Below are 23,913 nucleotides of genomic sequence, written 5' to 3'. Positions count from 1 at the left end.
CTGTTACTTACAGGAGAAGTTGAAGGGCCATGAAAATAATGCATGGAAAGAAGTAAAAATTTGATACCTGTAACACAAGTACGACGATTCCACATTTGGACACGCTACACTTACATCAGGCCACAAAATCTAGCAAGAAAAGTTCCTTTAAATGTGCTTTTGTCAGCACTATTACATGATAAAATACATCTAAGGGTGTGTTTTATCTCCAGTTTCGGGCAACATGAAGCAGCAGTGAAGGCTGTTCACCTTGTTCATGGCTGTTAGACATCTCCAGTAAGAAAGTATCTCAGAACTGGATAAACTTACTAGTTCATTTTGCTTTTCAACACTCCTTTGCTGTTTAGACTTAGCATTGTTATGTCCATCTCAGCATTGCTTAAAAGACCACAGCCTACAAACACAACAGCTAAACCTGATCACATCTCAAGACCTTGGATTAACTGCAGTGCAAGACCAGCACAACCCCAATTTTTAGAAAAACTGTTCACCTGAGAAGTCCCCCAGACAGTTTCCTATTGCTGCTTTGAAAAAGCCACTGCCTAATCTACATTTATCTTACACATGCTCTATTAATTGCTTTGCTTTACACTTCTTTAACAAGACAGGGCCTAAACTAAGCATCCTGTAGCAGAAGTACATTAATCCCTGTCCAACTGCTGCATTTCAGTGTTCATTTCACTGGAAGATATGAGAGTTGCTGCTGAAAATATGGATTTTTTGAGAATACAGCCTTGAGGGAATGGAAAATACAGATGGTTCAAAACTGAACTTAAAAATCAAAGAAAACACAGGTCACTCCAGGACAAAGACACCATCAGTTTGTCAGAGAGGGGAGGAGGCAGGGAAGCACCTCAGCATCTGCCTTTAGCATCAGCTGACAGTTTGATCATGTTTGGCATCATTAAATCAGCAGATCAGCACTGCCTCCCCTCCTTCTACACCCTGGGGTAGGGACCATATGTCAGACCGTGTCTGCTGAGGGAAACACAGAGAGAAAGGGCTCTGGAGGGTAGAAGTGACATACAAGTCTCTGTACTGGTCAAAGGCATTGTTGGCTTCCACCTCCAGCTTGCGCAGGCGAGCCGATGGCATGGCACCGTCCTCCAGGGGAGGGTCGTACTTGTTGCTCCACGGAGACCTGCAAGGACACAAGGAAAACACGGTCAGACAACGAGACACACTCTGGTCACGGCTCCAAGCCTGCCACAGCTCAAGGAATGCTTGGACAACGCTCTCGGGGACATGGTGGGATTGTGGGGGTGTCCTGTGGGCCAGGAGTTGGACTTGATGGTTCTTGTGGGTCCCTTCCAGTTCAGGATATTTTGTGGCTCTGAGAGGTTTATTATTGGTGGGTCTGACCTGATCCACAGATGCTGAACTTCCAAAAAAACCCAGAAGGTGCCCAGAGCAATCTACCTGTAAGAACTGCACCCTCAAGAGCCAGTTGGACTCGATGATCCTTGTGGGTCCCTTCCAACTCCACATATTCTGTGATTTCAAACACTGGCAAAAAGAGGACATTGACCCCCAAAACTCACCTGAGGAATGCTCCCTGGCCTCAGGTTTCTCCACATACATAATCACTCGTGGGTCTGAATCTGTTACTTCTTAAATATTAAAAAATGAGGCCTCAGCTGTTCCACATCAAATATATGAAACTATTTTATGCAAATTTAGTGTTTAATAATAAAATCATTATTTAATAATATTGATATTTTAATAATAAATTTGGGATCTGACACTACTTGAGTCAAGCACTGCTCTCTACCAATCGAGGCCCAAATTCTCCTCCACTATTTTGCTTTGAAATAAACTCTACCTTCAGCATAACATTAGGAAACCCTTTGAACAGTCTGAAGGATTTAACAGGGTTTGTAAAGCTGCAGGTTTTACTGTGATTTCTGCAGGTGTGGAAGAGATTTTTCATGCTCTTAATGAAAGACTTGGTATTAAAAGATTAATGGAACTCTTTGCCCATCTGTTTGAGGCTTTTATAATTCCCATTTCCCCTTGGAATAACCACCTCCATATATCACTGCTGGTTTAAAGGAATGCACCTCTACCCTGCACCTCCTCACTTTTCCAAACGCCCCAGCCAGGTCTTAATGTTGACCCTATGGAAGGGTTTTCCCTCAGGAACCATTTGCTGCTCATTTCTCAGGAAGGCAGCAAGTTCTGACATGTGTTTGATGTAAAGCACAAAGACCAGGCTGGGCTTTGCTCCCTTCACTCCGCCCGACCACATCTGGCTCCAAAGGGGAGAGCCCAGGAAAAGCTAAATCAGGGTGTCACACCCATCCAGAGTGAGGTTTCCAGGTTGTGGTTCTCACCTCAAGTGCTGTGTCCAGTTCTGGACCCCTCAGCTCAGGGAGGGCACGGAGGGCCTGGAGCGTGTGCAGGGAAGGGAACGGAGCTGGGAAGGGGCTGGAGCACAGAAATGGCTGAGGGAGCTGGGGGGGCTCAGCCTGGAGAAAAGGAGGCTCAGGGGGGACCTTCTGGCTCTGCAATCCCTGACAGGAGGGGGGAGCTGGGGGGGGGTCGGGCTCTGCTCCCAGGGAACAGGGACAGGAGGAGAGGGAACGGCCTCCAGCTGTGCCAGGGGAGGGGCAGGTGGGACATCAGCAGGAATTTCTCCCTGGCAAGGGTGGTCAGGCCTTGGCAGGGGCTGCCCAGGGAGGTTTGGAGTGCCCAGCCCTGGAGGTGCCCAGGGAAGGCCTGGCCGTGGCACTCAGTGCTCTGGGCTGGGGACAAGGTGGGGATGGGACACAGGGGGGATCCATGGACAGATTTTCAAACCTCAACAATCCTGTTTTAAACAGTTGCTTAAAATGTGGTTGCATTGGAGAATAATCAACAGCTACAGCACAGAATCAGAATGGATGAAGCTGGAAGGGACCACAGTGGCTCGTCTGGTCCCACCTCCCTGCTCCAGGGGGGCATCCCAAAGCACACCCATCTGGGTTGTGTTCAGATGGGTCTGGAATATCTCCAGGGCTGAAGAATCCACACCATCCCTAAACAAACTGTTCCAGTGTGTGTAAAGAGGTTCCTCCTCATGTTCAGGTGGAATTCCCTGGGCATCAGTTTGTGACCATTTCCTCTTGTCCCATTGCTGGGCCCCCCAAGCAGAGCCTGCTCCATTCCCTGTGCCCTCCCTGCAGACCCTGACAGACACAGATCACATCCCCTCTCAGCCATCTTTTCATTCCTTTTCCTAAAATATGTGAAATCTGGATGAGATTCATATGAAAATCCCCTCTGGTGCTACCTGAGCATTCCCAAATGGCTTTCTTGCAGGACCTTGGTGCAGACACTTTCCTTGCAAACATCAGACCTCCTCCTCAGGCTGCAGAATTGGGGTTTAAGGGCAGCCTGGAACAGACTCTTCTAGCCAGCACTTTGAGACATTTTCAACCCATTCCACTTGGAACCAGCGGTGACTCTACCAGCAAAAATCCTCCTGACACAACCCTGTATTTTTTATTCTTGTGGAAGAGCACTCAGAACACATTCAAACACTTAACTGGAGGCTATTTGAAGAAGGACAGATGGGTAAGCACTTAAATTTCCAAAGTCAGACCTCTAATTTCCCTAGAAGAGAATGGTTTTTGTTTCAGCTAACAGGTTTCAGTGTTGTTGGCACCAAAGTCCCCATAAGGATTCTATTTAACAGAGTGATCAAACACACTCCAAGTGGAAATGTATGGACAAAGTCAGGACCTGAAGTCTAATATTAAAAAAAAAAAATTAATAAAAGCTCTGCCTTCACAATGTGGATTCTGTGGTTGTTTGAGATCCTCCACAAATCTTTGTTATTCCAGTAGCATTCCAGAAGTACCTGTGAAACTTCAAGCACCAAAAGCTGCTCCCACAAGCAGCAGTTCATAATATGAAGAAAATCAAAATTATGTATTTATGAAGATCCAAGAGAGACTCCAAAAATCCATCTTCTAATCTGATCCATGTTCAACACAGACAAAATCAAGTCTGCCTAAATATGAGGAAAGACTAAACTGCGATGGGCCAAGCATTAAGATAGTCACTTCCCACAACAGCTTTTTTCCAATCAAATTCCCAGTCGAATTGTAAAACCACTCAAGAAAAAACACCCTGTAAAACTGGAATCCCAGTGAGAAAGTCTGACTGCTCTGCCCAACATTTCCTGCTTAGGTGTCCACAGAATGCTCTGAAATCCTTGGATTAACATTAAAAGAAATGCAATTAGCAACCTGTCCAATAAGAAGAAAAGGTTTGGTTTGGAGTGTGTGGGAATTGGGGATGGAATCTGTTGCAGGCAGGGAATAGGACTCCTTGGGACTTCTAATCGAGCGTGTGGTTCTGAAAAATGTTTGTGGAAATATCAAAAGCTTTTAAAAGCACAGAGAATTTGGGGCTAATTGGTTAAATTAGGGTAAGAGCCACTTCCCAGTAACAACTGCAGATTTTAAGAGGTACGAAGAAGTGTCTGGACACAGGCAGAGAACGGGATTAACATGCACAGGGAAGTGGGGCTGCTTTTCAAAGGCTTCTGCTGTGGGGAAGGAAAGAATTTGCTTCATGAAACAGAGCTGGGACCAATCAATTCCAGAAGGAAGAATCACTTCAATGCAGAAAGTCTGAATCAAACAGAACAGGAATCTTTAATGCCAGCAATTAACACACAATGCCTGTTCTATAGGAACAAATGAAACAGCTTTTCTGAAACCTCATTACTTTATAAGTCCTGAACATTTCAAAGTAATTTTAAAACCCAAATTCCTCCTCCTCCCCTGTAACTATTTAAATGCCTTCTCAGACAGAGATGGAGCAAATTTCAGAAGCAAACATGATACTACCCTTGGAGAACGGGCTGCCACGTGTGCTAATTAAATATGGAGGGGTTATTAGTGACTGCAAAATGTCCTATTCCTGTTTAATCAGTGCCTCTGCTGGTTTCCTGGGACTCTGGTGATGGATGCTCACAACAAAAGCCTGAATAGGATGAAAAGGGACTGCAAGAAACACCACAGCTTCAGGGAGAAAGCATCTCTGGAAAGATCCACAAAAAATTCAGGACCTAATCCCTCCTCTGGCATCTTCCAGAGGGTCTGCAGCTGTGTTAGTACATCTTGGCTGGGGGGCAGAAGCTGGAAAACCTGATTTTATCTACTAATTTAGAACTGATTAAGTGCATGTAGCTGCTAAGGTAGATCTGACCAACTGAGATACACAAGCCTAATGCTTTTAGAAGGCACCGGGCTCTTTTGTAGAAGGTTCCAGTGATTTTAAATGTTAAAGAAGTGCCCTAAAGAACGTGACACTTCACCTTCAAGATCTGCTAATTCTTGGCCCTCTGCAATATGTTATTTTAAAACAACTCATCAGGATTTACACTCAGCCACAATCCAAAAGCACTGTCAAACTCTGCATCCATCATCATTCTCCTCCTCCTGTTTCTAGAACAACATGAATATTACAAAGCAGGTTCTCTGTGTGATCCCCATCAGGTGCAACACTCACAATCACCCCAGAAGCAGCAGTTGGGCTGAGCTGGTAACTCAGGACAGAAGATGAATGGCAGTCATTACCTCACAGCCCTTCTTTAAGGGAAAGAATAAAAGGGAATATTCACAAAGGTTTCTGGACTATAAGCTTGTGATTCTTAATTAAATATTTGGGATTACGCCACTGTCACTACGGCCATTAAGGAAAGTCAGGCAATGCAAAGAAGGGAAGGGGATAATTAAAAAAAAATAATTAAAAATGATCATCCTAATGGCAAGGCAGAGGATAAAAACATTCACAGAGAAACTGTGTTCGAAGTGGCAGCCAAAACACTGAAACCTCATTGTACCATTCCATGGTACTAAACCCCCCCTTCTACTTCCAAACTAACGATATTGTAATTACAGACAGCTTATACTGTTCAAATACTTTCACTGGTTTTGTCTACAGTCCTCAGGATAAATCAGCTATTTTGGTAGACAGGAATTCGTTTTCTTTGCTAAAAACATGGGCCAGCATTTTCAAACAGAACTAATGACATCAAGTCCAAAGTCAGAGTCAATCCCTTGCAAAACATGAGTGAAAGAGCCTTTCCCAGCTGGCAAATCCACCCTGTTTTGTACAAGCACAAGATGATTTTGTTTAAACCAACTGCTTGCATCACCTCTTTTCTGTCGTTATCCATTCCAAAGATTTTATAACCTTGCAATGTTTTATTTCATATCAAGGCCATCCCAATCACTTCTGCTGGAGAACCAACTGGTTTTAATTCAGAATACAGAAAGCAAAGAGAAATACATCAGTCAGCCCTTTAACAAGATAATAACAGCACATTTTAGGCTTTAAATCTTTAGATGACTGATTTTTTGGGGCTGGAAATAAAAGGGAGAAGGGCCTGTAGTACCTGTACAAAGCTCTCACAAAGCACCAGTTAGTGCCCTGCTGGGGTGTGAGCTCACCTGTACGAATCTCCATCTCTGTTGTAGTCACACAGTAAATAGTCTTTTCCTACCACCTTGTCTCGTGCAATCTTCAAGGGCTGATCCACAGAGGAGAGGAGATCTTCACAAAGGCTCGGGACCTGGGGGTTTGGAGAAAAACCACAGGCAGGGAAACATGTTGAGGTTAAAAGAGACTGGCACTCCTAAGAACAGATTGTGTTATTAACAGCCCATATCTGCCCCAAAGCCAAAACTCTTTAGGTTAAGCTGCACTTAAGTTACACAATCCTATGCTCCCACCTCCAGTAATTTCAGATTTAATTACCCAACCACTGGTGTGGTCCAGCTCACTTCAATAGATAACGTTCCACATTCACCACGTGCCAAAGCAGCCGGGACAGTGATTGTCCTGGACTGAGGGATAAAGGCAAATATTTACAGTGGAGTGGAAAGGAGGGAGCTGCTGAAGGAACACGCCACCCACACGCTGCAGTGTGTTCTTCCCGAGTTCCCACTCTGGGTCCAATTTACCAGTTTCCAGGCAGGTGGCCAAGCACGACCATGCCGGGTAATAAAAACACACGTCTGTGTGTGTGCACATGTAAAATTCAGCACATCTCCTGCACAGGTAGATTTTAACAGGTCCAGAACCCACTGGTGCCTCCCTGCACTCCATGTGGAGAAAGACAAGCTCTGCTTTTACCAGGGCAGAGAAGCTGGGACATCCTGCAAAGGGATGAGAGTCCATCTGCCCCAAGGCACGGCAGGGACCATCAACAAATCATTCCTGGAGCTGTTATTATTAAACAAATAATGTATTGTGCATTTCCCGTTGGAAAAACATTCCAGATTTCACTGCAAGAGAAAGGGACTAAAGCAAAACAGGATCCTTTCCCAACAGGATCCCAGGACAACTGCTAAGTTCTTGAATAGATTGGTGACAATGTGCTAATAAAATAATAATAGAAATAACAAGTGTGGAATCTTTCTACATTTCACTCCAAGTTGTAGAGATGAAAACCTGACTGTGAACATGAGGACAAAAGGCAATCAAGGATAAGATTAATCATGAAGTGATAAATTCACAACTCATAAGAAATGAAAAGGGAAGAAGAAATAAAGAAAACATGGGAAAAGCCTAGAGGAGAAAAAAAAAACAAATCTGAGATGCAGCAGCCCTGAAACTATTTTAATGCACTAGATGGGACATAAGAGATCAAAATGCCTGAAACAAAAACATTCCTGATCCCAAGTACAAAGCAATAACTCCAGCTGATGATAATCAAAGGAAGCAGGGACACATAAAGCAGCGTGACTGTGAAAGACCAAAAAACCCACAAATAGCAAATGACAGAATAAGCTGTGGCTGCCCCACCCTGGAAGTGTCCAAGGCCAGGTTGGACAGGGCTTGGAGAAACGTGGGCTAGTGGAAAGTGTCCCTGCCCATGGCAGGGGTTGGAACCACATGAGCTTTAAGGTTCCTTCCAACCCAAACCATTGCATGAGTCTAAGATAAGGCCAGCAAGGAATGCAACACCTGACCCACACAAGCACTCTGTAAACATATAAAAAATAAGAGGCAAACCAAGACATGGTTGGTAAGTTACTGACAGTAATGAAAAATCTGAAATATTAGTTAGAGCTCTGTTACTTTGGTCTCTCTACACTTTACATGGTAAGAGGGGGCCCTGGAGAGCCCAGACTCAGAGCAGGGAGATCAGTGTTCAGATACAGCTCGATGCTGAGAACTTCATCACCTGACACCTGGAGCCCTGGCTGAAGCAGCCTCAGAACACATTCACTGAGTAAATACAAGTGGACAGGAAGTAGCAGCTTTTCAGGAAATCCATCCCCTTGCAGCAAACAGACAACACTGATACCCCCCAGAGCTGATCCAAACCAGCAGTGTCATGGCCCACGTTCAGTGAAATGATGGCTCTGGGAGCCCATCTCGACCCACTTTGTCCCCTCCTTCTCTTCCCCATCCACTGTTAATTTGGGGCTGACTCTTCAGGCCCACAACAACACTGCTCCCATTTCAAGTGCCACACAAGCAGCCCCAAAGCTCTCCAAACAGCTGTGCCCCAGCCTGTTCCCAGGGGTGACCAGTGTGAGATATCCCTTCCTCCTGCGTGCTCCTTGCCCAGGAGCCCCTCAGCACAGGGAGAAGTGTCCAGGAACACTGACCTGTGTTTAGGATGAGTGATTGTGATGAAAACAGAACTGGGGGAAAAAGGGGCGTTTTCCCCAGGCTCTGTTTCCATGTCATTTCCTTGGGAACATCCCTTCATTACATGTGTGGGGAGGGAGCACCAGAGGTCCCGCTGTGCGATTCCTCAATCCCAAATATACACACAAAGCATTTTCACAAGAAACCCCAAACTCGAGGCAGAGTCAACTCCCCTGTAGAAAAGCTGAATTCACAAGCCTTACAAAAACCCCACACAAATAACTTTCAGATTTAATTTTCTTTTAAGAACAGCACATGCCCAGTGTGGGGTTTCCATATGGCTCAGCAGGAGAGCACCATTCCATATGGACTAGAAGGAATCAAACACGTTGTTTTTAAGGTGCAATCTATTGAATTTCTATTCTAAACTTATCTCTGGATGGTTTGGCAACAAATACTCATGAGTAGGGTCACCTTCCAATTTCTAAGGGCTGTGCTTATGCTTACAGCCCTAACAGTGAGTGCATTATATCATACACTTCCTAGAATATAATACTGCAGTGTATTATAATCCTCCATTGTAACAGGCAGCTCTACACCCACTGTCTCCTTGGTACAGACACTCCACAGGACTCCAGGAAATCTATTATTTTCTCCTTCTTTCACAAAAAAACCCACTCATCTACTTTGGAAATATTAGAAAATTTCAACAGTATTTATTAAAAAAACAGATATTCCAGCTGATGGAACTACTTGTGTAATTCTAATTATTGGAAAAGCATCCAAGTGTGGCATGGTTACCCCAAGAATACAATTTTTATATAATTTCTTACATCAGCTTTCAACAGCTGCTGCACTTCCTAAGAAGGAATTTACAAGATTTCTTGTACTGTGGGAAACTGCTTACAAGGCAAAGGCAGTAATTTGAACAAGGTAATTTGCAGCTTTAAACACTTCAGTTCCACGTTCACAAGGCAGATTCTTCTCCATGTCAAGTACTGAATCTTCTTAAAGCATTTAAATGACTGTTATGCACAGTCAGACTCTTGCAGAATTCAGTTTATCTCCTGATCCCAGCAGAGACAACTGTTTAGAAGGCAACTGATCCTCAGCCTGAAACAGTGGATTTGCATTGTTAACTGTTCTTACTAAGCTTGTTCTGTGTTAACTGAAGAGCCAAAATGCACTTAAGTGCCTGAGTACTTGTCTCCAACAGGGAATTACAACTCAAATTTAGAAACATTAAGAATTAACCCACTCCTCAGGCCAAGCTGAAATGCCAAAGCAGTGATTTTGTCCAATTCATCACCACACTATAAATAAATGTCACTGCGATGCAAACACTGGAAGGATCAGGGTTGTTTTACAAGCAAAGAGTGGGCTCCCATCTTTGTTTTGACCCAAGTTTTTCCCACTCTCCTCAGTGGAAGATCAAATGCAGAACACAATCTGCACCTGGTATCTTTAGCCAGAGATGACATCAACGTCATCTGGTCCTCTGGGCCCCAATGCAGCTGCGTTTCCCCAAATCAGCTCCCAGCCATCTCCTCTGGTGGTCGTGGGCGTGGCCATGAAGTGAGACCACCCTCAAGGTAAATCAGGAGAGGAAAAAGAAGGATCTCTGTGGGTCCAGCTGAAGGAACAGCAGCATCGTTCAGAAGCACGAGGGCACTGTGCTTGTGGGCTCTGATTTTCCAAGCAGACATACAATGGCTGTGTAGTACAGAGGAAAGAAAACCTGAGTGAGAGGGGAGTGCAGCGCACCCTGCTACGTGTTCAACAAGGATCTCTTGTCCTGGGTAACATTATTCTCCAGCAGAGATCCTAGGTATGTGGACAGTGTTTTAATTAAGTCAACTGCTCTGCTATCAAGACAAATAATCCCTTGTGCCAAAGTGGAAACCCTACACTTTTTTGAGTAGCTGATCACTCATCTTGTGGTTTAAGGAATTTATTAGCAACTGAACAATTGGGCTTGGATTATTTTTTAAAATATGACTCAACAAGCATCTAAAAAAAAAATCTATAGAGGAAAGAGGAAAACTCTTCAGCTCTCCATGTCTTACACACTCCCTAATCCTTGCTTTGATCAGGTTGAGTTATATCAGATTCTGCACCTTACACACTCAGGAGAGTTAATAGCTTAGTTTAGTAGCCACTCACAAATACACTCAGGTTGTTGCTTTCTTCTAGAGCTTTGACTGAAATGAGTCATATCTACCAGCGAAACAGCACCACTGCCAGTATAACAGCCCTTGGAAACAGCCTTTTCCTTTAAGAACCAGGAGGACTAAGGGGAAACAGCTTCAAACTGAAAGGAAGTAGGTTTAGATTGGAAATTAGGAAGAAATCCTTCCCTGGGAGGGTGGGCAGGCCCTGTCACAGGGTGCCCAGAGAAGCTGCGGCTGCCCCAGCCCTGGAAGTGTCCCAGGCCAGGTTGGACAGGGCTCGAAGCAACCTGAGCTGGTGAAAGGTGTCCCTGCCCATGGCAGGGGGTTGGATGGGATGATCTTTAAGGTCCCTTCCAACCCAAACAGTTCTATAATTCTGGGAAAACGAAGCAAACTGCAAAAGATAAGCAAGAAATCACTCAGATCCATCTGTGTTTTGAACCTGCATCTGCAACATGCAGGTATGTGATCAAGCATGGGTTTAGAGCAGTTTTTAATTAAAAGCCACATCCCATGAGGAAAGCCAGTATTTTAACTGCATGTGAACTTTTAACATTAAAGAAGGACAGAACCACTGCTCCCAGCACTTGGGGAAACTGCTCCAACACAAGGAAGAGCCCATGGAAGTGCCCTGGTGCTTTTGCAAAATAACCCTTCTGGCACACAACCCACCTTCAGCTCAGATTCTTCCCCTCTGGGCCAGCATCTAGTAAAATATTAATACAATTTTTCCAAGTCATTCCACAGCCTCAGAATTTCCTGTTCCTGCTGAACACAGAGCTGACCTAACGGATGTTGTGGAAACTCGAGAAGGAAGCCTGGCTCCACTCAGCTTGGGCCTAAAACCACCAGGCAAGTCACTCCCACAAATCCACACATTGCTAAATCCTAATTTGATTCATCATATGTCCAAAGGCCACACGATCATCAAGCATTGTTTATTAACTGACACTTAAATGGACTTTTGTCTTCGAGGCCAGATGTAATTGATACTAGGCACAGCTCAGCTTTATTCTTGGATTGGCAGGGAATTCCAGCACTGCAAGAATTAGCAAACCCAAAATTAAACCAATCAGCTTTTCAGGAAAAAGACAAGTGTTAACAAGGTTGCAGACCCAAGTCTGTATAGTTAGAGATGTCATAGCAGAGATGTCATATTAATTACAGAATGTTTTAATTCAGCTCGAGGAACCACATTTAAAAAGGGGACAACCGTTCCTTGGCTTTCTTCCTGATTTCCTGGATAAAACAGGGCTTTTGCTGGATTCCCCATCCAGAGGAACAAAAGGCAGCCATCTGGCAGTGCCCTGGACGGGGACTGGTGACCTGCAGGTGAAGGCTCCTGGATCTCATTACCAGGCCCCAGTCCCAGGAGCCATCCTAGCGTATCAATAATACCTTGGGAAGTCCTGATTATTTCTGTCAAGAGCCCAGCTGGTGTTGGAGATATCCTTTAATTGTTTCTGGATATGCTCTCTTCAGCACTGTTTCTCTGTCTCAGCTTTCCCCCTCCCCTCATCCTTAACAGTAGTTCTGTAGGTTTGCAACCAGGATCCACTCTCACCGAGTGATCCTCACACACACTCCCTCAAAAGAGATTTAAAAATACATTTTAAGGGTCTCTAACACCAGCAGTGCAGTGGCAGGAGCCGGGAAGACAAAAAGGTTTAAAAATAGAAAGAGTAAGTGATACGAAGCCAGAACTGAAATTGCTTTTTCCAATCTCATGCCAGTAAGTGGGGCTGCTAGCTCTAAGCCAAGCACTACATTAACAATTTACATATATTAATTGCTATCTCCAATTACCATCAAGATATCCAGAGGTAATCTTTGCTAGCTGGAAAAGCTCCTGCTTACAGCCACTCACCAAATGGAAAAACTGGCTCCCAACCACCATAAATTTATTCAGGGAGCCAGAGCCCCTTTCTTTAGCCAATAATCCTTGTGTTAGAAACCTGACTGCCAGCGGCTGGGAGCCCATCCCACAGGTCAGCAAGTCCAGGGAGAACAGCAGGTCAAAGCCTCAGCTTTGAGCCCACAGGGTTGTCAATGCACTTCTACTTCCACCACCTTCTTTTTCAGCTGGGGTCTGATTTTTTTGTGTTAAACATCTCCCACGCTCACTTAGATGTTGAGCTGTGCATCTGCATTCAATTATTTTATCTCTCTTCTCGATGCCTCACACTGCCCAGGCTCTTGGACTCAAAACACAAAAAGCTACAGTCACATTCTTATGTTCTTTATGGTCTGTGCAGCCCAAGCAATGCAGTTTGCCTGGGAATAAATTCTCTAACTTCATCTATCTTCACTCACTAAAGGCACACATGCAGATTTGGGACTTGTCTGCAGGCTCACATGAAACAAGGTCCTGATTCATGTTCAAATATTTTAAAATCAAAAGTTTATACATTTTAAGATTCATCACACTGGGATTTTCTGAAAAGCAACATATTCTCCTAAAAATATTTCAGCATTCTCCTGTGATGAGAAGGCAGAGCTGATCACCTCCCAGATCTTTAATTGCAAACAGAGCCTTGAAAAATAACCAGTTCCTGATGCTGTGTCCCTAAAGGACTCTCGCTTTCATTCTTCTGTGACTGCATTACTTGGTTGAGTTCTTCAAGAAAGCTTTCACTTTTGGGAATGAGTGTTACTTCAATACCAGTCTTACTGGGAAAAGAGAGGAACAAAGTTGTGGCTGTGAGCAAATCCCACTCTCCTGGTGTATCTGCTTGTCCTTTTTGGAAGGATGATTTCCTGTTTCCACTCCATGCCAGCCATCTGACTGTCCCAAGTCAGCTGGATATTCCATCTAATTTATATTATACACACCCAGGCAAACATCCAAATTAAACACTCTGCAGGAAATCTGTAGTTGCAAAAGGAGCCTGCTTAACTTTTACCAAGACTGAGGGCACATCAACTTCCACATTCAAGTCAAAGCCATCCAGGCCACCTGTCACCGTTTGCTGTGACAGCGGCCCACGAGCACAACAAATCCACTTTGCACCTCTTCTAAGATGCAGCCCTCCATGACATGTCAGGGAAGGTGTCTTGCAGAACATACCCCAGAAGGACTCTGGAGGTTGCAACCCCACCTATCACTCACCCATCCCCTGTGTGCTCCCAAGGAGTCCTAGGAAGGGATCCTCCATAGCAGCATTGTCCAAAAGCTGATCCCTTCTTTGGAGGTTCTCTTGGAGAGAACACAGCTGAAAGTGCTGGGGGCTGAGTACAACTGATCTTAAGAGAAAGGAAGCGGGAGGACAATTCCCTTGGACTGTTCTGATCTTCCAGGATAAACTGCTGGGCCACTCAGAAGTGAACTCTACCAGACTCCTTCCTTCAGCTTCACGTCACTGCAGTCTGACCTCCATGAGCCAAACAAAACCTCTTACTGATACCAAGAAACACTTCTATCCAGAGAACATCCTCACATTCTCCTTTCAGCAAGGGATGAGGACAGATGTGATTCCCACCTGACTTCCAAGAGAACTGCAGTGCAATGACAGCAGCAACCCCTGGACAATGCTGGGCAATAAGGAGGTGACACAGAATTTATGTGACACAATAAAGATCTGTATCAGTGTTCCAAGCGCTGGCACTGCACAGAATCATTCAGGTTGGAAAAGACCTCCAGGATCATCAGCTTTTGATCTGAAGCATCCTCACAAACACATTTAAGAGCAGTGTGATCACCTTCCTCTCTCCTATGGGGACTGCCTTCCAGCTCAGACCTGGCCCATAGGTAGATGCTCCAAGGCTCCCAGTTTCCAGAGGAGCTCCAGGAAAAATTATTCTAATTTAAATTAGTTGTCCTTAAAAGGGTACATGCCTACCCCAAATCTTTTCTGCAGAGATTCTGAACTCCTTCCAAGTTGTGCACCCCGACAGCCTCGGAGCAGTGTATTTACAAATAATGACTAATTGAATCCCAAGCAGAGCATTCCAGGCCAAGGCCCATTTCCAGCACAGCTTCTTTCAGGCAGGACTTCAGGAGGTCTGTGACTGACAAGGTTCCTAATGAACTCTAATTGAAGACCCAGCAGCCTGAAAAACGCAACAACAGATGTGGTGAAAGGGCAAACCACAAACTGTTCTGCTGATGAATGAAAAGTGTCTGGACTGATGAGGGCCAGTGACCCAAAAATTCTCTCCCCACCTCCCCCTTTCACTCCATGTTCAAGTTTGGGCCGTTTCCCTTGTCGGCACAACAGCTGGGGGCAGTCCTGGACAGTCCTGCACACACTCCATGTATTCAGATGCACACCAAGATGCTCTTTTATGAAAAAAAAAAAAAACAACACAAGCAAAAAACAGCAGAACATGGTTTTGATGGAGTAGGAGGAACTTCAGGAAGGGAACTCAGTGTGGTTATCCCTCCCAGCAGAAATACCAGACTAGGAGTGGTTTTAAACTGACAAAAGGGTTTTAAACTGTTAGATGGGATACTGGGAGAAAACCCTTCCCTGTGAGGGTGGGCAGGCCCTGGCACAGGGTGCCCAGAGCAGCTGTGGCTGCCCCAGCCCTGAAAGTGTCCAAGGCCAGGTTGGACAGGGCTTGGAGCAACCTGGGCTAGTGGAAGGTGTCCCTGCCCATGGCAGGGGATGGAATGAGATGGGCTTCAAGATGCCTCTCAACCAAAGCCATTCTGGGATTCTATGGAGATGCTCACTGTATCAGTTTTGGAAAGACTTTTACATACAAAGACATTTCTAAGTCATCTTCTCTCCTTTCAATAGATCTTAAGCAAGTAACAAATCCTCAGTCTGGAGATCAAGTCCTATAAAAAGACTATGGCGAACTGAGCTGTAAGCAGACTTCAAGTGATAACCTGAACTGCTCAGCAAAAAATTGACACAAGCTTCTGTTTCGCTGCCCTACTGCAGCAGGGCAGTGTAATGAAGCAAAGAAACCCAGCACAAGGAAACCCAGCAGTCAAGGTTTATCTTTTAAAATTCTATCCCAAGTTTAATAAACCTGCTCCTGCTCATCGTGCATTCCGAGTCAGACCTTTTACTTCAAGTTGTTTTTTGTCTGGTAATGGCACAGGAAACAGAATCAAAACATCAGCTGCAAAGGTTTGGATGAAATTTACCAAAAAAGGTCAAAAAACTATTTGCTTGAGTCTGGTTTATGATGTTTTTGGAACTATTACAGGTGGCAGAGCATACACTGCTCTTGCCTAAGCAGTGTAGACTTCAGGAGGCCGGGCTGAGAGTGGCTGCAGAACAGGTCTACAGATGTCTCAACAATAAAGATATCAGACTGGATTTAACAAATCATTTCATCTCTACCCTAGAGAAGGGACAGCAGAGACGGGAATCACACAGACCCTCTAACAAGCATCAAACCCGTCTGGTTCACGTTACACTTGCAATATGAAAAGAAGCCCAGCGAGCATGTTGCTGATGGAAAGCATGTAGGGCACTAATGAGCACCATCCAAAAGTAATTCCAACATTTAGAGGGACCCAGCAATTTTCTGAGTCATTAAAAAAACCTCATAGCAATTACATAGTCAAGCTGCCCATGGCTCCCCAAACAACTCCTTCTTTTGAATGCTCCTGGGGAGCTGCTCAAACCCTGATATCGTCCAGTCCTCCCAATTTCAGCAGCAAACCAACCATGTCACACCAGATCACATCTGTGATTTAGTTGCTCGTGTCCCACCTCCAGCAATAGCCACAAAAATGACGCTTTAGGTTGCCAGGGTTCTCGTGGCACAGATGTGGCCAATTACTGAAGGGTTTCAAGAAAGAGGAATAATCCCTTCCTGCAGGGAATAATTTCTTTCCTGACCTCCAGAGCTTTCTTACCTATACCTTAGCTTATGTAAGTAAAAGAAGTACTTAGACTTTGATAAACTGAAATTAGTCACAACTTTTTGACCATAGTTTACCAACACTAGCTTCAGAACCATTTAGGAACAGACCTCTCCAACCAAACTTTCACCTGGTGAGCAGCTGCTTTTCTGCACACTGAGATGACAAACAGCTCAGACACAATTTAAACTATTTAATTAAGAGGCACTAATTCAAATAGCTGCTATATGTGCAGCACCATCAGATTTTTAGAGTCTTTCAGGCAAGGTTTGTCAGCATCACACAAAATTCTGACCTGCCACAGAAAAGGGATGTAGTTCTCACTGGAGATAAGACAAAAAGCTTAATTCAAAGATCTAACAGCCTCATTCCAGCCTCGGTGTCCTGTCTGCACAAATTTAGAAGCTTAGATCAGAAATAAGCCATGTATTTAGACTGCACAATAGAAGCAAGTTTTCCCAATAGCAGGTTCTGCATAGATTTAATCCATATTTCAGTACTACCTTCCATTACTCCAGAGGCAACTGTGCCACACACAGTTTTAAGGGACAATTGGCAATAACTAGGCAATTACAGCCCAAATGTACATCACAGGATGTGCAACTTGTAATGAGCCTAGAAATCCTTTTTGTTTTCTTCACTAGCATTTTACAAGAGGAAAAAAGTTCCAGGACAAGCAGTAAAACAGGTCTCAGGCACAAGGTGGTTGGGTTTCTTTGACACTAGACTGAAGAATACTTGATAGAGCATTAATTATAACTAGATTTGGGTGTTCTCCAGATGCCCAGTGTTCTGACACATTCTCAGAAGTGTCTTTGAAGGGTGTGGGGTGGCACAACCACTGCTCCTCCTACAGGTCCACACAGGCAGGTTGTTTATCAGGAGATAATACCCAGGTACCAGTGCCTGCATCAACCCTATTCCATTTCCAAATTTAAACAGCAGCCTCCAACCTGGTCATGAGTTCATCAAGAGAGCTGCTAATGACCCTTCATTTCAAAGTGTCTCTGCACACACAACCTGTTGGCTTCCCAAAATAAACACACAGATTCCTGACATTGCTTAGACAATTGTTTGTTCAAACGTGGCAAAAGACAAGGGGACAAACCAACCACCACACTTCGGAGATGTTCCTGCACACCAGACCTTTGGCACAGCCACTTCTTGGGCACAGCATCCAATACTCACCAAGTCAATGAGGTCACTGAGATTCTTCTCTATCTGCTGGGGAGGCAGACGCCTCATCAAATCCAAGGCACAGTCCAGCTGCTGGTCACTCTGCAGGGACAAGAACACATTCCTGTCAGCACACGGACAGGTAACACAAATCCCCCACAGGCCAGAACTTGCTGACTGCTCTGATACAGGATACAGCTCCTGGTCCTAAGCAGCAGCATGGTTTGCATTAATACAAATCAGACTCAGTACATTTGATTGTGGATTACTGACTTACAATTTAACACCACGCAGATGATGCAAAGGAGTCTGGTCCTTACCAAGAACTGCTTCCAACATTTGTGTGTTTAATGTGCTGTTTTTACATGCTATCCCAACAATAACCTGGGCAGGGAACTGAAAGTTCCTTTTCCAAACTAGGTTTAACACTTCCTCATTTGCAGTGATCAGCTTGAGATACCCAGTATCCAAGACAAACTCTATTCCAACACAGAGCTTTATCTCTCTCTCCCTCCTTCAGCTTTATCAGGAAACCAGAACAAAACACACACACAGAGCATGATCCACTACTTCCTTCTTCCTAGAAAACACACACCAAAAACTCCCCGTATCTGAGACCAGAGACTTCAGTTATTTAGAGAAATCACAGCAACATTCTCCAATGGGCTCATTGCAGCAGGTCTCACGCCAATTCTGACACACAAAAACCACCCTTAAAACTTCAGTCAGAAAATTTGCTCCAGACATTACCATGGACACTTGATGAGTTGAGACACAGTCCTGGCATAACCTTTATCTTCCAGTTCACCAACACATACAAACAGACACTTTCCTGCAGGCCTAACAGCACCCAAAATCTGCACAAGTTCCTTTGATCACAGGTCAGGTGAAGCACAGCCAGCTTGTTTTCACTGCTCCTCCCCTCCCTCTTCTCTTTGCCATTTCTAGCCACCCATACACAACAAGCTCAGCTTTAATTTCACCCTCCTGTGCTCTGCCAAGCCCCAAAAGTTTTATTTAAAAACAGCTTCAGTACCAAAGCAGTTCCATTATAACATTATTCAAAGTAGCAGCCCCCAGGACAGGGAGAAACAGGAAGCAAAGCTTCCTGCAATTAAGCTATGCCTTAGGAATGAGGAAAGGAGGGAGTGCTCAGCTTAGTGGACACCCATTATGAAACTGTTCTTAAAGGTACTGCCCATTCACCAGCAAAAGATAAATATTTACAGCCTGGGTTGGGGAGATCATATGTTTGTTTCTCATCCAGTTCACCTTATGGGACATCAGCTTTGCAAAACATTCCAGCTCTGCAGTGAGGCATCCACTCCCACAGATCTGCAGCATCTCCTGAAGATCTGAGCACGTGCTGTCATCGAGGGAGGACACAGTCAAGTGATAGACATAAGCCCACCCAAACCCTTCAAACACCTGGATAATGGGACAAGCAAATCTTTGGCTGAAAGTAGTCAGCAGTGAAGCAATTCATCTTGGAAAGTGACCCCAAATCAGTGGCTGAACTCTCACCATATTAATGAACAAACTGACAGCCAGGGTTCCTAACTTTTTATCTACCTTCATTAGATGCCCAGAAGGGAAACTGCTCACTTTGTGCTCCCAACCTCTCAATTCCCAAAGAAAGGAACTCTTTAGATGGCCTGGGCGTGCCCAGCTCCTGCAGCCAAGCCCAGGCAGGGGATTTCTTTAAGGCAGAGATTCTCAAAGGGGGTCAGACTCAGCTGGCAATGGAAAAACAGAAATACCCAAGCAAATACTACCAGTGTATTTTCCTGGTATCTAGGAGGTAAACCCAGGGCTGAGCAGCAGGCCTCTTCAGTCTCTTGCAGAGCATTTAGGTAATTAAACAGCTTGCCAACAGATCTCCTAAAGCACCAAAATAAAGGCAGGGTCTGCTGTAGTTCTGTCCCTAAATCCATGGGTATATGGTCACTTTAATCCAGCATAAATCCGGCTGAATGGTCAAAAAGACAGCACAAAGACACATTAGAGAGCAAAGTGGTACTTTAGGGTATTGCATACATCTGGTACATCCAATTTCAGAATTCAAATGGTAGTTCTACCAGGATGTTTTGCTTCTGGTTCTTTTACTATAGGGGAAATGAAGGTTTAAAAACCAGGTGTGTGGTCAAAAACATCCTTTGGTTCCACACCTGTGCCCAGATGGAGGACATGGAATGGATGGAGGCACTTACAGAGGGACAGGAACCATATCCAAGGTGCCAGAACCAGCAGCACACAGTTCCCTGATTTTATGGAAGGTGACCACTCTCAGGGATGTGCTGTCATTGCAGTTTTGAGAGTTGCACATTATTAGTGGGACTTAAACCCCACCAAAGCCTTCATACAACCTGTGTGAGAAGCAGGTGCTCTTTGGGAACTCAGGACATGTCACCCACCTCACCAGAGCCGACCCCACTTACTTCTCTTAACCTCACCTGTTCTGGATTTCCACTTGCTTAATTCTTTTGTAAAATCACATAGCAAAGACAAGGTTTATAAGAGACCTCCAGACAAAACACTTCCATGGGATTTTTGCCTTTGGCCATGGAGAGGCTCAGTGAGCAGGTGATCAGCCAGGCTGTCTCCAGGCTGGGCTGCTGTCAAAGCCAAGCTCTTTGAGGCTACTGGACTTAATGAGCTTCATGTTTACTCGATATGAGGTCGTTTTCCACTGTGCCTGTTTCATCCAGAACTCCTGTGGAGGAGCAGGGAGTTCACACAGAAAGTTTAAATGAAGTTTTATTACAGCTGAAGTCACTGAAGGATTTAGAGATCACAGGAGTCTCAAAGACTGAAAACATTAGCTTAGTAGAAAGCTCTTTAATAACCTCCCTCTAAAGATGTTTGACTACCTAGAATCTCCACTTAAGCACCTGCTATAGCATTCCCATGGTACTACCACAGGGAAAAAGGTTATGAGTATGTCTACAGCAGTTATGTTTCCTTTGCCTGCATTTCCTCTTCAATTTCTTTTGCTGTGTTTAGCTTATTTCCAAAAGAGAAACCCTCTGACAACAGCCACAGGTCCCTGGTCATTTAGGCACTCTGTGCTAAAGCTCAAATCAGAAAAAATAGTGCTTAAAAGTAAAAAATTACCTGCATAAATGTGCATTTGCACAGGGGCATAGCTGTATACTTTAATTTAAAGGCTGAGTATGGGGAGATGTCATTCAGTGCAGAAAGCACAAATTAAAAACAAACAAGCAGGAAGTCACTATACATACAGAAATCACAAAAACTGAAACAGGCAAAAAGCTGAACTTCCTTTTGAAGGTGTCCTAAACCACAGAGCTCCTTGGGCTGAGGGGGACAGGGCACAGGAACATCCCTGGCAGGAATGGAGTGTGCTGACATCAGGAACCAGGAGCTGACCCAACACTGCACAAACCTGAGAGCCAACAGCCTCTCCTGCAGCTGCCACAGCCCATGGCACCAAACCCACCCCATGCCTGCAGAGCCTCGTGCACAGAACTGTCACCTCAAAGTTCTCACCCCCAAGATACACATCTAGAGCCTTTCCTGCATCAGCACCCTGGCACAGCCAGTAACACCTCACACAGTGACACTTGTTTACTCTCTTCGACAGACACCAACACTCTGATGAGTTATTACAAGTATTTTGCACTTTTAAATGATATCTTTACAGAGGCATTTCACTGTACACACATGGAGAAATCCACAGGCTTTATTCCCAGGTTCTGACAGCTCTTTGTTGCTGGTTCCCTGACTTAGTTTATATTCCATATTTTCAGAGGGTTTACACAAACCTGCAGCCCTCCCAATTTCGAAGCCTTTCCAGTTCAAGGTACGGTAAACACTTCAGTTAAAGCTCCCAGCCTTCCAGTCAGCAGGAATCTGCTCCCATTTATCACAAAGCCCTGTGGATTTAATTCCCTGGCCTTCACACCTTTGTTGGGATGGGTCCTGCTCATTTGACTGTGTTATTGCTGAGAATAAACAGAGCTGGGCAGTGTCTTCAAAACGAAACCCAGGCCAGTTTCACTTCTGGGGTGTGTTTCGGGATTAATTCTACTCAGAGGTAACTCCTGAGCTGAGGTAGCTCAGTGCTACAGCAGTGGCAGCTTCTCCCAGTTTAGCCCCTTCTGGGAGATAAGCCACTTGGGCCACCAAATCTTTTCCACCAGCAAACCCAATACAACACTATTCCAGGCATGAATGTGCTACCAACCCCCTTTTCCATCAGTGATGCCAGCCGAGAACAACTGAGTGACCTAAAAATTACTGCAGTAATTAAGATCAGGGTGAAAAGGCCACACACCTGATGTAACGGATAAAACAAAGGTTTTTGAGATGCTTCACACACAAGTTTTGCACAAGGCTGGCAACTGAAGGGTTAGTTATCCAAGTTTAAAGTACAAGGTGGCATCTCAGTGTTCAGAGAACAGACGTAAAATAAAAACCTGAAGAGACATCATAATTAGAACATATGCTCATTTGATGCAACTTGGAGCAATCACACATCAGATCCTTTTGGTCAGTGGTCAGTTCACAGGCAAAGTATCTTCCTACATGAACTCCAGGCCAGAAGTACACAACCAGTAAATGACTCTTTCCTTCCTTTCATGCTGCAGAATTACCTCAGATTGTAAATCATATTGTTTCCTGTCAGTTCTCCTAACAGCAATGTCTGACTAATGTTTCAGCTTTGTGGTACTACAACACTAAGTTTTTTTTCATTGAAACACATACCCAGCTTCCCCTCCTGCTTGTCATTTTAATCCCTGCCAACTTCCAGATCTCCAAAGGCAGAAGACTCCCTTTTCCAGTTTCACAATAGGATAATATTACTTCTTAAAGCTGTAGCAAAGGGTTGAATTATTGTAACCCTTGGGTAATAAAAAGTACAGTAGTATGTTAAGTTGCAGGGTTCCCTTCTCAGCTGTCAGCATTCACTTTTTAGGATGTGAGATGGGAAGGGGAATAACTGTCTGACCTAGGAAACCCCAGGGAAGTTCAGCACTCATGACGTTTCCATCAGCTGCACGTTTTCCTTGCAATCTGTTTTTCTACATTTGTTTTCCCTTGACTATTAACCCTCCTCTGGCAGATCCTCTCTAAACCCATTTGTAATGGACTCATAAATCACGGCTCTGTGACAGCAAGGTGTGCTGCGGGGAGAAAAAGCAATTGCACACTTAAGAACCAATCAAAGGCAATAAAACCTGAAGACAGACAGTCATAAAAGGTCAAAGATTTTTAAAAGAACAAGACACTGATGCAGACTTCATCCTCCTTCTGCTGAGCTACTTTTACCCTTGTCTTTTTTGGTTGGGATGGGATCCAGCAGCTTTTATTACCTCAGACCCTTCTGACCACGCTGTGTGTTCAGTGACACGTCCAGCCCAATCTGCTGAGGTCCAGACCAAACAGCCACTTGGTGACACTGCTCGTTCCATGAGTACCAAGTGAGGAGGATTAAAGACTAAAATAAAAGCAAGGAGGGATGCAGCGGAAGGCTTTAGCAGAAGCTGCTGGACTGTCTCCCCCAGTTGCCCCGTAATCTGTGCTTATTTACAGAGCAATTGTACAAGTCACGTCACAGCTCTTGAGTCAGCGACTCCTCCTCGGAGACGTCCTCCTGCACAGCATCATTTGCTTCATTCTGCTCTGAAATAACTTTTAAATACAACTGAGCACAGCAGCCCCAGTTAATGACTGAGAACACTTTTACAGTTTGTTTTCTAAATTCTAGCCAGTTGTACACACTGCAAATGCACCTGCACGCCTGCCAAAAAATGAGGGGTCTACTCTGAACAGCTTTTGTTCCACATTGCTCCAGAAAGTACCAAACTTCAGACAGACAAGAGCTCATGAGGGATCTCATCTTTAAAGAGGTTCTCCAGGAATGAGGAACTCCCACATCTCCTCCAAAGCCTCATGCAGGGGAACTAAAATAATCTAAGGGAAGGAGAGCAATGAGGCAGCTTAACTTTCCTTGGCACCAGCTGCTGACACTGGATACTTCTCATCATGTCAGGCTGACAGCACAACTATGGCAAGGCCTGAGCAGATTAAAGCAGTAGCAATGGGCTTCTACCAAAGAGATCTTCTCCAGATAAGCTCAATGATCAGTGTTTGCAAGATCCTTGTTTGTGCTTTACCTTG

At 44.6% G+C, this 23,913-nt stretch overlaps 1 protein-coding gene across 5 annotated transcripts in view; it reads right to left on the bottom strand.

Annotated features, from left to right (window-relative positions):
* CAPZB (capping actin protein of muscle Z-line subunit beta) overlaps positions 1-23,913 on the bottom strand; it is a 66,733-nt gene that overhangs the window by 25,303 nt on the left and 17,517 nt on the right. For all 5 annotated transcript variants that reach the window (XM_050322342.1, XM_050322343.1, XM_050322344.1 and 2 more), the window contains exons 2-4: positions 17,782-17,871; positions 6,447-6,568; positions 1,028-1,141 (exon numbers count right to left, since the gene is read on the bottom strand). In XM_050322342.1, the coding sequence (XP_050178299.1) occupies positions 1,028-1,141; positions 6,447-6,568; positions 17,782-17,871 (326 nt within the window). The remainder of the gene's footprint in view (positions 1-1,027; positions 1,142-6,446; positions 6,569-17,781; positions 17,872-23,913) is intronic.

Source organism: Myiozetetes cayanensis, unplaced genomic scaffold (genome assembly GCF_022539395.1).
Source record: "Myiozetetes cayanensis isolate MyiCay16 unplaced genomic scaffold, myiCay2020 scf28, whole genome shotgun sequence".
Taxonomy (NCBI): domain Eukaryota; kingdom Metazoa; phylum Chordata; class Aves; order Passeriformes; family Tyrannidae; genus Myiozetetes; species Myiozetetes cayanensis.
This window is presented reverse-complemented; position numbering and strand designations above follow the sequence as displayed.